This window comes from Salmo salar, chromosome 13 (assembly GCF_965601325.2).
Source record: "Salmo salar chromosome 13, fSalSal1, whole genome shotgun sequence".
NCBI lineage: Eukaryota > Metazoa > Chordata > Actinopteri > Salmoniformes > Salmonidae > Salmo > Salmo salar.
The window spans coordinates 23,920,725-23,933,216 of NC_138303.1; the positions used below are offsets into that span (position 1 = coordinate 23,920,725).

The 12,492-nt window shown below is 44.0% G+C and overlaps 2 protein-coding genes across 2 annotated transcripts; both read right to left on the bottom strand.

Annotated features, from left to right (window-relative positions):
- Positions 1-66: 66 nt before the first annotated feature.
- On the bottom strand, positions 67-4,967 carry si:dkey-93l1.9 (Ninjurin domain-containing protein). The gene is made up of 3 exons (XM_014134834.3): positions 4,589-4,967; positions 3,431-3,674; positions 67-3,281 (listed from the first exon to the last, which is right to left on the bottom strand). The coding sequence occupies exons 1-3, from the start codon at positions 4,649-4,651 to the stop codon at positions 3,085-3,087; spliced, it is 504 nt and encodes a 167-aa protein (XP_013990309.1). The 5' UTR covers positions 4,652-4,967; the 3' UTR covers positions 67-3,084.
- A 4,197-nt stretch (positions 4,968-9,164) lies between these two features.
- Positions 9,165-11,722, bottom strand: trh (thyrotropin-releasing hormone). The gene is given in 4 exon segments (NM_001141172.1): positions 9,165-9,451; positions 9,797-10,392; positions 11,188-11,399; positions 11,645-11,722. Coding segments are annotated over 2 exon segments (777 nt in total). The 5' UTR covers positions 11,381-11,399; positions 11,645-11,722; the 3' UTR covers positions 9,165-9,451; positions 9,797-9,808.
- Positions 11,723-12,492: the final 770 nt, after the last annotated feature.

Below are 12,492 nucleotides of genomic sequence, written 5' to 3' on the forward strand. Positions count from 1 at the left end.
GTCTAGTCATGTGATTAGCATACAGCCGAGACGGGGTGTGAGAATGGACAAAAAGCACGTTGAAGCCAAAAGGCACCCTGACCCTAGGTCTGCGACCGTGCTATCCGGGAACATCGGGACGTCCCTAACCCATCGAAGTTTACATTTAAAAAGGTTTAGGTAGGGGTTAGTGTTTAGGGTATGGAGGTCCCAAGGATCCCGGATTTCACTTCTGTCTGTCCTGTCTTACAATAGGAAGAGAGACATTTATCAGAGGAAGCACATGTTATTGGACACACACAGGGGCGAAAATCTGATATCAACTTTGGAGGGGACAATTACATGAAATTTTCTCAAGAGCAATTCCTGAGGGGGACACCAAAAGTAGTGCTGTAACACATAGCCTACATTGTAATATGGTAAATGTATATTGAGGAACCAAAGAAATAAGGTGTTTGCCGTACTCCTAACTACCGGTACCCAAAACTACACAACAGCAATACCATTGCCTTTAACAAATCTTAGTTCAGTCACCAGTTTAAGTTGAGAGTGGGGGTATCCATGGCATTTTCCAATTATGTTCCTATTTTACAAGTCAAAAAATTGTAGAACCTTTCATAATGTTCCCAAACAAAGACTCAACAAACTTACCTGAGACTCCCTGTCTCTGCCAGTCTGTCCCTGCATATCTGTCCCCAACTCTGCTGTCTGTGTGCCATCTGTTGCCTGCTCTGCCTAATGACATCATTGTGAAACATTTCCATTAGAATTTCATTTCTTTCTTATGAACATTTTATCAACTAGTCTTTGAGATATTAGGCTACAAGGGTTCTTACTATGCGTTTTGGTGTACTGAAAAATACTCTGATGTCCGTCTTTTATTTTTCTGCCATTTTTCTACCGGGCTGGCTGGCTACACACACACACACACACAGTGTGTAGGTTATTTACAGTAGGAGATGGGCTTCTATCATCTTATCTTTTATCATTCTATTTGGGCTTCGATCTAAAAGGTAGCTAGCAAATGTGAAACGGATTAAAATGACAAGAGTTGACAGCTGTATGAGTTCACCATTTACACAACATATGCTGCAACCTTTTGTAATTTTAATAGTTTGTTTCATATTGGCTGGCTTCCAACAATAGCTGAATTTGCAAAGCTAGCGAGCACCAATTCCGTTTCAGTGGTGTTTGCTATAATCTTTGCTACCCGGGTTAAATAAAGGTGAAATTAAATAAATAAAAGTTCACTTGCGACAATTTAGCTTTTGCAACGAGACCATTAAATATATTTAAGACAATGGTAGAAGAGAGTGTAGTTCTGTTCAGTTTGGATTTCAGTTTATCGCTAACCTTATCACAGGGACTTTGAAGCACTAACTTACATCATCTGCATGCTGATTCCATCTTTGACGACGCCACATAAATGGAATAGGTACTAGCTAGCTTAATAGTTAATATTTGCGCGCTAGCTCTGCATATTCAGCTAGTGTGTGTGCGCGATTGACTGGATTAACCTCACGCCAGTTACGTGCATTGAGTGCCTTTCAGACAGTAGATACGACCTCTCTGTTACCTAGCAAGCTAAGGAACTGGCAGTGGATCAAACCATTGTGAGGCAAAGAGTGGGGGGGTTGCAATCTTTTGAAACTTAAAAACGCGCTATTAAGTGTCTATAATCAGCACAATTGCTTTCATTGCGTATTATTAATATTATTTAAATTACATAGTTATGTTTCAGTGATATATTGGGGGGGACAAATCATATTTTTCCCAGGATGGGGGGGTCATCCCCCCCCGTCCCCCCCGGGATTTCCGCCCCTGGACACACACACACACACACACAAACACTGAGTGGTGAGGATAGATATTCATGGTGGACTGGAAGAGAGGAGGGAAGAGAGAGAAGTGAGAATGTCCAGCCTGGAGAAGATCTGTGAGGTCTTCAGCCTAGAGACCTGCCACCCATACTTCAGACTGTTGCTCAGCAGCTACCTCTCGCACAAGGCATGGTGCAGTAGGCCTAAACTGTGTCCAGCCTGGTGAACCAGTGTAGAGTAGGCACCATGCATTACCGTGCATTTGTAACCCTCTTCCCTGTGTCAGTTACCAATGGCCTTCCTGCAGAATGGGGTGAAGATGACCAACGAGTCGCCCACAAGTCTCAACCTTCAACCTTCTGTAGTCCTACTTGTCAGACCCCATCTCAGACCAGGACTTCTTCAATGCCACACAGACAAAGAACTGGTGAGTGTTCGTAACATGGTACACACACTGCCTTTTCATTTTCATTCCGGCTCTGACCAAGGGAGAGTAGTGTAATCAGTCCAGAAATTCCTGCTGTTTATTCACAAAGAGTTGTTTATTTGGATTCAGCAGTTGTGTTCTATTGAGTCCCAAACAACTGAACAACAACAACACATTTATAAAGGCCTATTTACAGGATACAAAAACTCAAATGTAACACAATAAAATAACAATAACGAGGCTATATACAGGGCGTACCGGTACCGAGTCAATGTGCGGGGGTTCAGATTAGTCAAGGTAATTTGTACATGTAGGTAGTGGTAAAGTGACTATGCATAGTTAATAAACAGCGAGTAGCGGGGGGGGGAATTGATTGTTCAGCTATTTAGGAGCCTTTTAGACTTAGACTTGGCGCCCCGGTACCGCTTGCCGTGTGGTAGCAGAGAAAACAGTATGAATTGGGTGACTGGAGTCTTTGACAATTATTTGGGCCTTCCTCTGACACCGCCTAGTATATAGGTCCTGGATGGCAGGAAGCTTGGCCCCAGTGATGTACTGGGCCGTACGCACTACCCTCTGTAGCACCTTACGGTCGGATGCCGAGCAGTTGCCATACCAGGCGGGGTTGCAACCGGTCAGGATGCTCTCGATGGTGCAGCTGTAGAACTTTTTGAGGGTGCACACCTTTTGCACATGTACTGCCCTGTCACTGTAGAGAGAACTGGTTGGGGTTAGGTTCCGGGTTTCTGCTGATGTTGTGTTCAGGTTGTGCAAGCCTCCGGTTAAATTGAGGCCAGGTTGTGCTAAGCTTGTGCTCTACAACCTGCCAGTTGTCAGAGGATGATCTGAGGTTGTGGTCTAGAGGCCTCCGGTCTGGTTCTGTTCAGTGGTCAGAAGGAAGGATTGGTGTTCTGGAAGTCCTATCACAGCACCCTCAAAGCCTAGCGCAGTGATGAAGATGTTGATGACGACTGTGAAGAAAACAAATACTGTTGCTGTGTTGTTCATCATGTTCAGCTTTGAGTGTTTCCTCACATCATTCAGATCATGCTTCACTAGAGAGAGAGAGAGTAGGAGGGTTATTCAACATGTTTACCTTCCTGTTTACAGATAGCCATATAGTGTGTGTGTGTGTGTGTGTGTGTGCGTGCGTGTTTATGTGTTAGTATTTCTGAATGAGTGACAGATAGAGTGTATTACTAACCTATAAAGACCAGCAGTAGTCCTACGACAACCTGTAGCGTAATAGACATGGACAGCAGTACTATGAGAGGTTTGTAGAATCTGTACTGTGACCCCATGTATAGAACAGTCTTCAGCTGGGATGAGTTAGCCATGATTAGAGCCACATCAAGCATACTCTGAGCTGCACTCTTCTTAGTGGCATAGTGATTCATGTTAATCCTCCGGTACACCTTTCCAGAGGGGTCAAGACGGTCGAGGTTCGCCTGTGGGTTAGAGGGTAGACCATCAGGCTATGGGTCACACATGCTCACACACACTAATGCAGTGGATTAAGTACAGGCACTGCCTTTCCTCTACGGCAGAGGGGTGTGTTCTATAACTACACAACACACGGGTGTCCACATCGTCTCACGGAAGTGGGGTTGGGAATTGTCAAGTACGGATAAAGGTAAATACGAGATGTCACAAGTGGGTGCGACACTCCGAAACACAAAGGGCATAGTCAGCTCCTCGTGTAGGCGAGAAATATGGCGAGGAGCCAGACAGTGAAATGATTTCCGTAGTCAAAAGGTTTGATCGCTTCATGTCTCCACTATAGGCTATGAATGCTCTTTAATGAAGCTAATAGACTAGGAGCAGTAAATTATATTGGATTGTAGGTCTGTTATTTTATCAATGACTTGGGGGAATACATTGTGAAGTTTCCATACCAGTAGGAGTTATACAGTCCCCACTGGGCACAGACGGCAGTTCAACATCTAATTTTGATTGACCTTTTGTTGTCTACTAATGTGAATTCAACATGAAATCAACAACAAAAAATGCACCATGTCATTGGATTTAGGTTTTAAGGTTAGGTGAAAAAGAGACTAAATACCCTTACGTTGATGATTTTTTTCTCCAAATCAAATCAGTTTTCCACGTTGATTCAACGTCACCACATTGATTGAAATGATGTGGAAACACAACCTGGACTCGGGGGTAGACGTAACATAGTAAATATAAATCCGGGACTACCATTTTTTCCCCCAGTGGGTCAACTTATCTCCTTGTAGCCCAAATCCGAATGTTCAGTCAAAATGTACAACGTCCGATTTAGTTGCTTATGACACAGTTAAAAATGCGCTAGGACCCCGCCACAGCAACCTGAGTCTTGAGGTTAGAATGTTTAACTTACTTCTATGTCGTCTAGTTTGTTGAGAGTGATGTCCTCCCCGTTCGCCCGCGCTTCACTGTCCATGCTGGCCGAGACAACTGCGGTTCCCGATATAACTGACACTGGAAAACTAGTTCAGAATAGTTACATAAGTTACACACGGTTGGCTACCGTGCATCTCGCAAGTAGACTAAAGATCAGCTGTCATCTGCAGTTTGCCGTAGCCTTTCTTGTCACCGGCTTCACGCAGCCAAGCTGAAAATGTTGTATTTCCCAGGGGTGTGAGCTTTGCCTATTCAAAACTACCCCTCCCACTGTCTAATCTTACAAACCCAGTACACTCAATCGCTCTCTCTTTCTCTCTCTCTTTCGGTCTTTCTCTTTCTTAAACACATACAAACACACATACTGTACACACACACACACACACACACACACACACACACAGCTCTGGAGTGGGAGGGGTTTTCCCTCAATGAAGAACATAATACTTGCTCTTCTGGTTTCATTGTCTCAATACGTTCTGACCTTTAGATGGATGACAAACAGGAATGAACAAGATGTGATTTTAGTTATCATTAAACAACATTACCTTCAAGCGTTTAGTGTGGCGTTAGACAAACAAAAGTAGGATATCAAAACAAAACGTTGATCACGTTTGACAAGCACGCACGCACACACACACACACGTGCGCATGTACACACATACGGATGGATGTGCGCACACACACACACACACACACACACTTCCAGGTATCCAGTGAGACAGACATGATGAGTGGTGATGAGAGTTGGGCACGGCTGCTCTGTTGGCATTCACTCCTATCACTACAGTAGTGAGGTGGAGAGGAGAGTTAGTAATGAAGTACTTAAGTACTTTTTTATGTGTTACTTCAGCCATGTCTGTGATAAATGTGATTGGCTATGGGCACATCTGTTGGAGCAGATGTGTATTATGCGTCATCACTGTTGCTTTATGGGGATCGGCTGTCTGATTCAGCTAGTTGGAGTGCTTTTAGAGTAACAACATGAGAAAAAAAGTGTTAGCTCATGGACGGGTTGAGATTGATGTGTGTGCACCAAATATCAGAGGATAGAGTCGAATTTAGTCAAAGAGAATTCAGCAAGCAACAAGCTTTATTAAAGACACAAAGAGAGAGAGAGAGGGAGTGGAAGACAGAGGGGCAGAGAGGGAGAGAGGGGGAGAGAGGGGAGAGAGGGAGAAGGAGAGAGACAGAGAGAGTGGGAGAGAGAGGGAGAGAGAACATGAATCATTATTTAGGTACACTGTTAAAAGAGAGGGTTTTAAAAACAACTAACAAGTGGCAGGTCCATCATGAAAGATATTATTGCCCTGGAAATGTCTTTGTAAGCAAACCCCATCTCTCTCCCACGCAACAAGAACTTGTCTTCAAGGCATTTCAGGGAGTATAGAGGATAAGAAGGAGGGAAACAGTGACACATAAAGTGTTCAGTGTATAGGAAAGAAGCAACTCCTTTCACTTCCTCTTATCGCCCAGACACCAACAACCTAGGTTACTTTCACAGTTATTCTCTCTTTCCCACTTTATAAACCTCTCTCTCCCTCTTTCTCTCTCCCTCTCTTTCTCTCTCAATTCAATTCAAGGGCTTTATTGGCATGGGAAACATATGTTTACATTGCCAAAGCAAGTGAAATAGAAAATAAACAAAAGTGAAATAAACAATAGTACATTTTTTATCTCCCTCTCGCTCTCTGCCTCTCTCTCTCTCTCTCTATCCCTCTTTATCTCCCTCTCTCTCTCTCTCTCTCTCTCTTTCTCTCTCTCTCTCTATCTCTCCTTCTCTCTCTCTCTCTCTCTCTCTCTCTCTCTCTCTCTCTCTCTCTCTCTCTCTCTCTCTCTCTCTCTCTCTCTCTCTCTCCTCTCTCTCTCTCCCTCTCTCTCTCTCTCTCTCTCTCTCTCTCTCTCTCTCTCTCTCTCTCTCCCTCTTTCTCTCCCTCTCTCTCTCTCTCTCTCTCTCTCTCTCTCTCCCTCTTTCTCTCCCTCTCTCTCTCTATCCCTCTTTCTCTCTCTCTCTCTCTCTATCCCTCTTTCTCTCCCTCTCTCTCTCTCTCTCTCTCTCTCTCTCTCTCTCTCTCTCTCTCTCTATCCCTCTTTCTCTCCCTCTCTCTCTCTCCCTCTCTCTCTCTCTCTCTCTCTCTCTCTATCCCTCTTTCTCTCCCTCTCTCTCTCTCTCTCTCTCTCTCTCTCTCCTCTCTCTCTCTCTCTCTCTCTCTCTTTCTCTCTCTCTCTCTCTCTCTCTCTATCCCTCTTTCTCTCCCTCTCTCTCTCTATCCCTCTTTCCTCTCTCTCTCTCTATCCCTCTTTCTCTCTCTCTCTCTATCTCTCTCTCTCTCTCTCTCTCTCTCTCTCTCTCTATCCATCTTTCTCTCCCTCTTTCTCTCTCTATCTCTATCCCTCTTTCTCTCTCTCTCTCTCTCTCTCTATCCTTCTTTCTCTCCCTCTCTCTCCCACTCTCTCTCTCTTTCTCTCTCTCTCTCTCTCTCTCTCTCTCTCTCTCTCTCTCTCTCTCTCTCTTTCTATCTCTCACTCACTCTCTGCCTCTCTCCTTCTCCCTCTCTCCCTCTCTCCCCCTCAGTCTCCGCCCCCCCTCTCCCTCTCTCTCCCCCTCTCCCCCTCTCTCCATCTCTGCCCCTCAGTCTCCCACCCCCCTCTCAGTCTCCCACCCCCCCTCTCCATCTCTCTCTCTTTGTGTCTTTAATAAAGCTTGTTGCTTGCTGAATTCTCTTTGACTAAATTAGACCCCATCCTCTGATATTTGGTGCAAATTAGACTCATCTGGGATGCATAGTCTTTGGGTCTATAATGCTCTCATTCAGGCCTATTTCTGTCAGTTAACAGATGGCATCTGTTGCTCAACAGCCTGACTCTTCAAAGTCAAAGTGACTTGATATAGCAACAAGCTCTGGGGCAATCTGACTGAAATGTAGGAACTATGTGTGGGTCGTGATGAGTTGTACACTACATGACCAAAGTAATGTGGACATCTGCTCGTCGAACATGTCATTCCAAAATCATGGGCATTCATATGGAGTTGGTCTCCCCTTTGTTGCCATAACAGCCTCCACTCTTCTGGGAAGGCTTTCCACTAGATGTTGGAACATTGCTGTGGGGACTTCCATTCAGCCCCAAGAGCATTAATTAGGTGATGTTGGGCGATTAGGCCTGGCTCGCAGTCGGCGTTCCAATTCTTTGTGCACGGGGAAATTGTCATGCTGAAACAGGAAATGGCTTTCCCCAAACTGTTGCCACAAAGTTGGAAGCAAAGAATCATCTAGAATGATATTATATGCTGTAGCGTTAAGATTTATCTTCACTGGAGCTAAGGGGCTGAACCATGAGAAACAGCCCCAGACCATAATTCCTCCTCCACCAAACATTACAGTTGGCACTATGCATTTGGGCAGGAGCGTTCTCCTGGCATCCGCCAAACCCAGATTCTTCTGTCAGACTGTCAGATGGTGAAGTGTGATTCATTATTCCAGAAAATGCGTTACCACTGCGTCAGAGTCCAATGGCGGCAAGCTTTACACCTCTCCAGCCGACACTTGACATTGTGCATGGTGATCGTAGGCTTGTGTGGGCTACTCAGCCATTTCATGAAGCTTCCTCTGATGTTCCTTCCAGAGGCAGTTTGGAATTCGGTAGTGAGTGAGGACAGGTGAATTTTACACACTACGTGTTTCAGCACTCTGCAATCCTGATATTTTCACTTCACAATAACATCACTTACAGTTGACCGGGGCAGCTCTAGCAGGGCAGACATTTTAAGAACTGACTTGTGTGAAAGGTGTCTTCCTATGATGGTGCCACCTTCAAAGTCACTGAGCTCTTCAGTAAGGTCATTCTATTGCCAATGTTTGTCTCTGGAGATTGCATGGCTGTGTGTTCGATTTTATACGCCTGTCAGCAACGGGTGTAGCTGAAATAGCCAAATCCACTCATTTGAAGGCGTGCCAGATACTTTTGTATACATAGTGTGTGTATATTTTGAGTTTCCCAATCACGGCCGGTTGTGATACAGTCTGGAATCGAACCAGGGTCTGCAGTGACGCCTCTTGCACTGAGATGGAGTGCCTTAGACAGACTCGGGTAAAAGTGTTGGTAAGGTATTGATGGAATGAGGCCAATTAAATGAGAGGCGAGCGTAACTGACAAGCAGACGGTCTGCTATCAATTTACTTTCATTAATACGTGCGCAGAACGATTGCGCTGTAATTGCTTTGTTAGTTCGACCACATTGGTCTCCATATTTTTGCAGGAAGGCTAGCTCACTGCACCTGAAAACCCTCGGGGAGGGTTAAAATATTTAATGGACCATCGCATGTACATTGCTAGGCTAAGGATAGAGGCTTTCTCTGAATGTCAAACGAAAAACATACTGTAGGAGACCAAACCTCAGTCATCTGTACCAATGCGTTTTAATGTATAGAGTTGTAGAGTCATAATAGGCTTTAAGGCAAAAGTAACAGAAAATGCACAACAATTAATCAGTTGTTATACCATGCAAGAATATTCAAGTAGAAAAGTAATCAAGAGACCCACTAAATTATTTTGCAGGTTTTTGCAAGTGTATATCCATTTTGCAAGTGTATATCCACTTATATTTTACATCGAACGCATTAGGCCTAAATCATAAAACAAACTACAGGTCAATATGTCGTATATAACACATTTGTTTTATATAACTCTGAAAATTACACTTAGCCTATTCAATTCAAGGTCAGACAGAAGAGAGCAGATTCCGAGCCTGCGTCCTCAGTTGGATACAGACAGACAGACTGCAGAGCCAATAGCTAATCCCGTCGCTTTAGTCTTTATTTCTTCCCCACATGGGCTTCATCTGGAAAAAGAATATATGGTTGAGCATCTCATTACAAGAAGATATGGTCAGCAACCAACACAGCTACTCATTAACTTAAAATCCATATGAGCGTTAATCATTTTGACAATCAGCGTGCGTAATTACCAACAAGCTTCCGCAAAAAAAATGATATCTAATTTAAACTTTTCGATCTAGATGCTTTCTGAGCGTGTTTTCTGGATATTCATCATAAAAGCAGCTTTCCAGAGACACAGTAGTCTACCCGTGATAGAGGGGTCCGTACTATATTCATAATAAATCATTAATTATATCAATTTACACATTTTATTCTTTACATCACAGTAATTCTCACACAGCACCCACCAGCCCCGCTTGTTACTCCTGTTCCGTCAAATCCTCGACAGGTGCGGACCTTTTGCCTGGGTGCTGTCTCTTCTCCTCGCGACTCTTGTTCACGTTGTCTAATAGCTGGAGCAACAGGTTGGCCTTACTGCAGCCAGGGTCCAGCACGTCACAGGGACTGTTTGCGCCCAAATCCGGGCTCGTGTTATCCAAGTAGCGTTTGCCGGGGTGTTGGCGCTTCTCCAACTCCTTGAGGTCCCCTGCGTCTGACTCTTCGTCCACCTCTCGCCTGCCGGGATGCTGGCGCTTGCTGTAGTACATCATGTAGCGCTTGCCCGGGTGCTGACGTTTGGAGAGTTCACTTAGAAATGCGGGGTTCTCTGTAATCTGCTCCAGCATTAAACGCTTGCCTGGATGCTGTCTTCTCTGCAGCTCCACAAAAGAGTCAAATTCGTCTTCGCGTTTTCCCGGGTGCTGTCTTTTCTGAACCTCACCATAGTCTTCGTCCTCGTCCTCCTCTCGCTTTCCAGGGTGTTGCCTTTTTTCCAGCTCCTCCTGGTACCTCTTACCGGGATGCTGCCGCTTCACCAGCCACTCTGGCTGAGAGGTCAATCCCTCTGTAAAAATAATTAATACATTATTAGTTTAGGGACAGCGGAAAATATCAATCTACCACCACTTGTTATGACATGCGTACATGCATTTCCAATTGAACACACAACGTGTTAATGGCATTTACTTGTGAAAGTTAGAAAAAATATATTTGAGATAATCTATGTAAAACTTTTTTTCTGTTTGTATGTTTTCTGTTTTCATTCTTCCACCATTAAACTGTGTGCTTTGGTGCCAGGATAAACTGCGGGAAAATATTGGATGCGTTTTACGCGCGCTTTGCAGATTGCCCTCTCCAAATTGATTTTCATCCGAACAAATAAGATAATCTATTAATTTATTCACGTTAATCTTGCACAAAACACGAATAAAACATATTGGAAATGGTGGGTTATTTCTGTATAAATACCATCAAATCGAAATAATTTAGTTTATCTGTCTTTGTGAAACTATACAATCGAATGATTTGTCTTCCTACAAGTTACTATAAACAGGCATAAAAAGGCATGACTTGAATTTGTGTGTTCAGTGGGTGGCATGTAGCCTAGCGGTTAGAGCGTCGTTGGGCTAATCAACCGAAAGGTCGTTAATTCTGTCGATGTGCCCATGGGCAAGGCACTTAACCCTAATTTGCTCCATACTACTATGACCGACCCTGTAAAACAGCACATTTCACTGCACCATTTGGTGTATGTGTTCATTTCTTTGCTTTGTAATTCATTGTAAAACACCACAGCTCTCTTGTCAAACGCGGCCACTTTGCCAAAAACATCAAATAGATCAAAAAGCAACTTAAGCACCGTTCGCGCCATCCTCATCCTCTATATTTTTGAGAATGGAGCGGAGCAGGAGGCTCTCGGCTCTCTGTAGGATGATATCGTCTATAGTCTGCCGGTCCCCCGTCTCCTCCTCGGCGGGGATGCCCTGTCCTCGAGCCAATGTCAGGTTGCAGACCACTAGAGATGCCAGAATGATCAGGCAGGCGGACTTCATGGTAACTTGGCTAGTCGTTCTAAAACAAGAGAATATATCATTATTAGTGGAGATATACTACTTTAAAAGCATGCAGGTTGCATAATAATTCATTGACTTGGCGTTGCATAACGAATTTTGAGTTTTCTATCTGTTTTACGCACATAATACGTTTCAATATTGGTGCGTAAAACTGGAAATTCCTTTTTTGGAATAGATATTTGCAAATAATTTTTGGGAGCACGTCCATGTACAAAAATACGAATTGAAGTGACCCAAACTTACCTTAGATTTGTTTTCTGGCTAGTGTCACTCACAGCACCTTCAATAACCTAAATTGCAGCAAACCAACTAGAAAGGTTGTTCTTTGCCTCTTGCAGCGCTTGGAGACCGGTTGAGGCCAAGTTTAGAGGTATGTGCAGATACAACAAGTCCAGCCATTTATAGTCAGTGGTTACCATCGTCACGCCAACCACGTTGTAGTAATTTCATAGGATTCCTTTCATAGGATTCAAATGATGTCACAAATTCGTGCGCAATTGGATTAAAGTCAGTTAGAACCTCTAGAGGACGATGTCCGGTTATTCTCTTGGGCGCCAGCTGGGCCGACCAGCCTAATCTGAGGGAGTGAAATTGGCACTTGATGATGATAACTGCGAGAGAGGATTCATTCATAAATCTTCTTATCATATGTGAGTGTGATAATTTGGCAGAACACCGATTAAAATAATTTACTTATTTTGCTAGTGTGGCTTTCCTTACTAGTGGTTTGTTAAGATTAGTCCCACACTAAATGTCAATGATGAAAATGTTTGGATTCATTCATAAACCTACTAGCTACAGCCCCCATATCTGTATTTTATTTCCAATTATGGCGTTGTCATTATTTTCCAAAATTCTCATCGAATTTAACTCTATGGTAATATAGCTATGCTCCTGTGCTGTGAGTCAATAAGAAGAAAACCACATTAAGAATAGATGGCCAGAAGGCTCTAGATCAGCCCCTCGCGGTCACAGGTGCGAGATGTGGTGCCTCTCATGCGCCTTGTGAGCTCACCACGTCCCTCAAGCGCACATTTATTAATGCACTCGTGGTCCCGCCCGCACCTGATGGAATCTTTGAGGAGCGCAAA

Coding starts and splice junctions, on each gene's coding strand:
- si:dkey-93l1.9 (XM_014134834.3), bottom strand. CDS start 4,651: ATGGACAGTGAAGCGCGGGCGAACGGGGAGGACATCACTCTCAACAAA. Junction 3,675..4,588: donor ACAAACTAGACGACATAGAA/GTAAGTTAAACA, acceptor TCTAACCCACAG/GCGAACCTCGACCGTCTTGA. Junction 3,282..3,430: donor ACTACTGCTGGTCTTTATAG/GTTAGTAATACA, acceptor CTCTCTCTCTAG/TGAAGCATGATCTGAATGAT.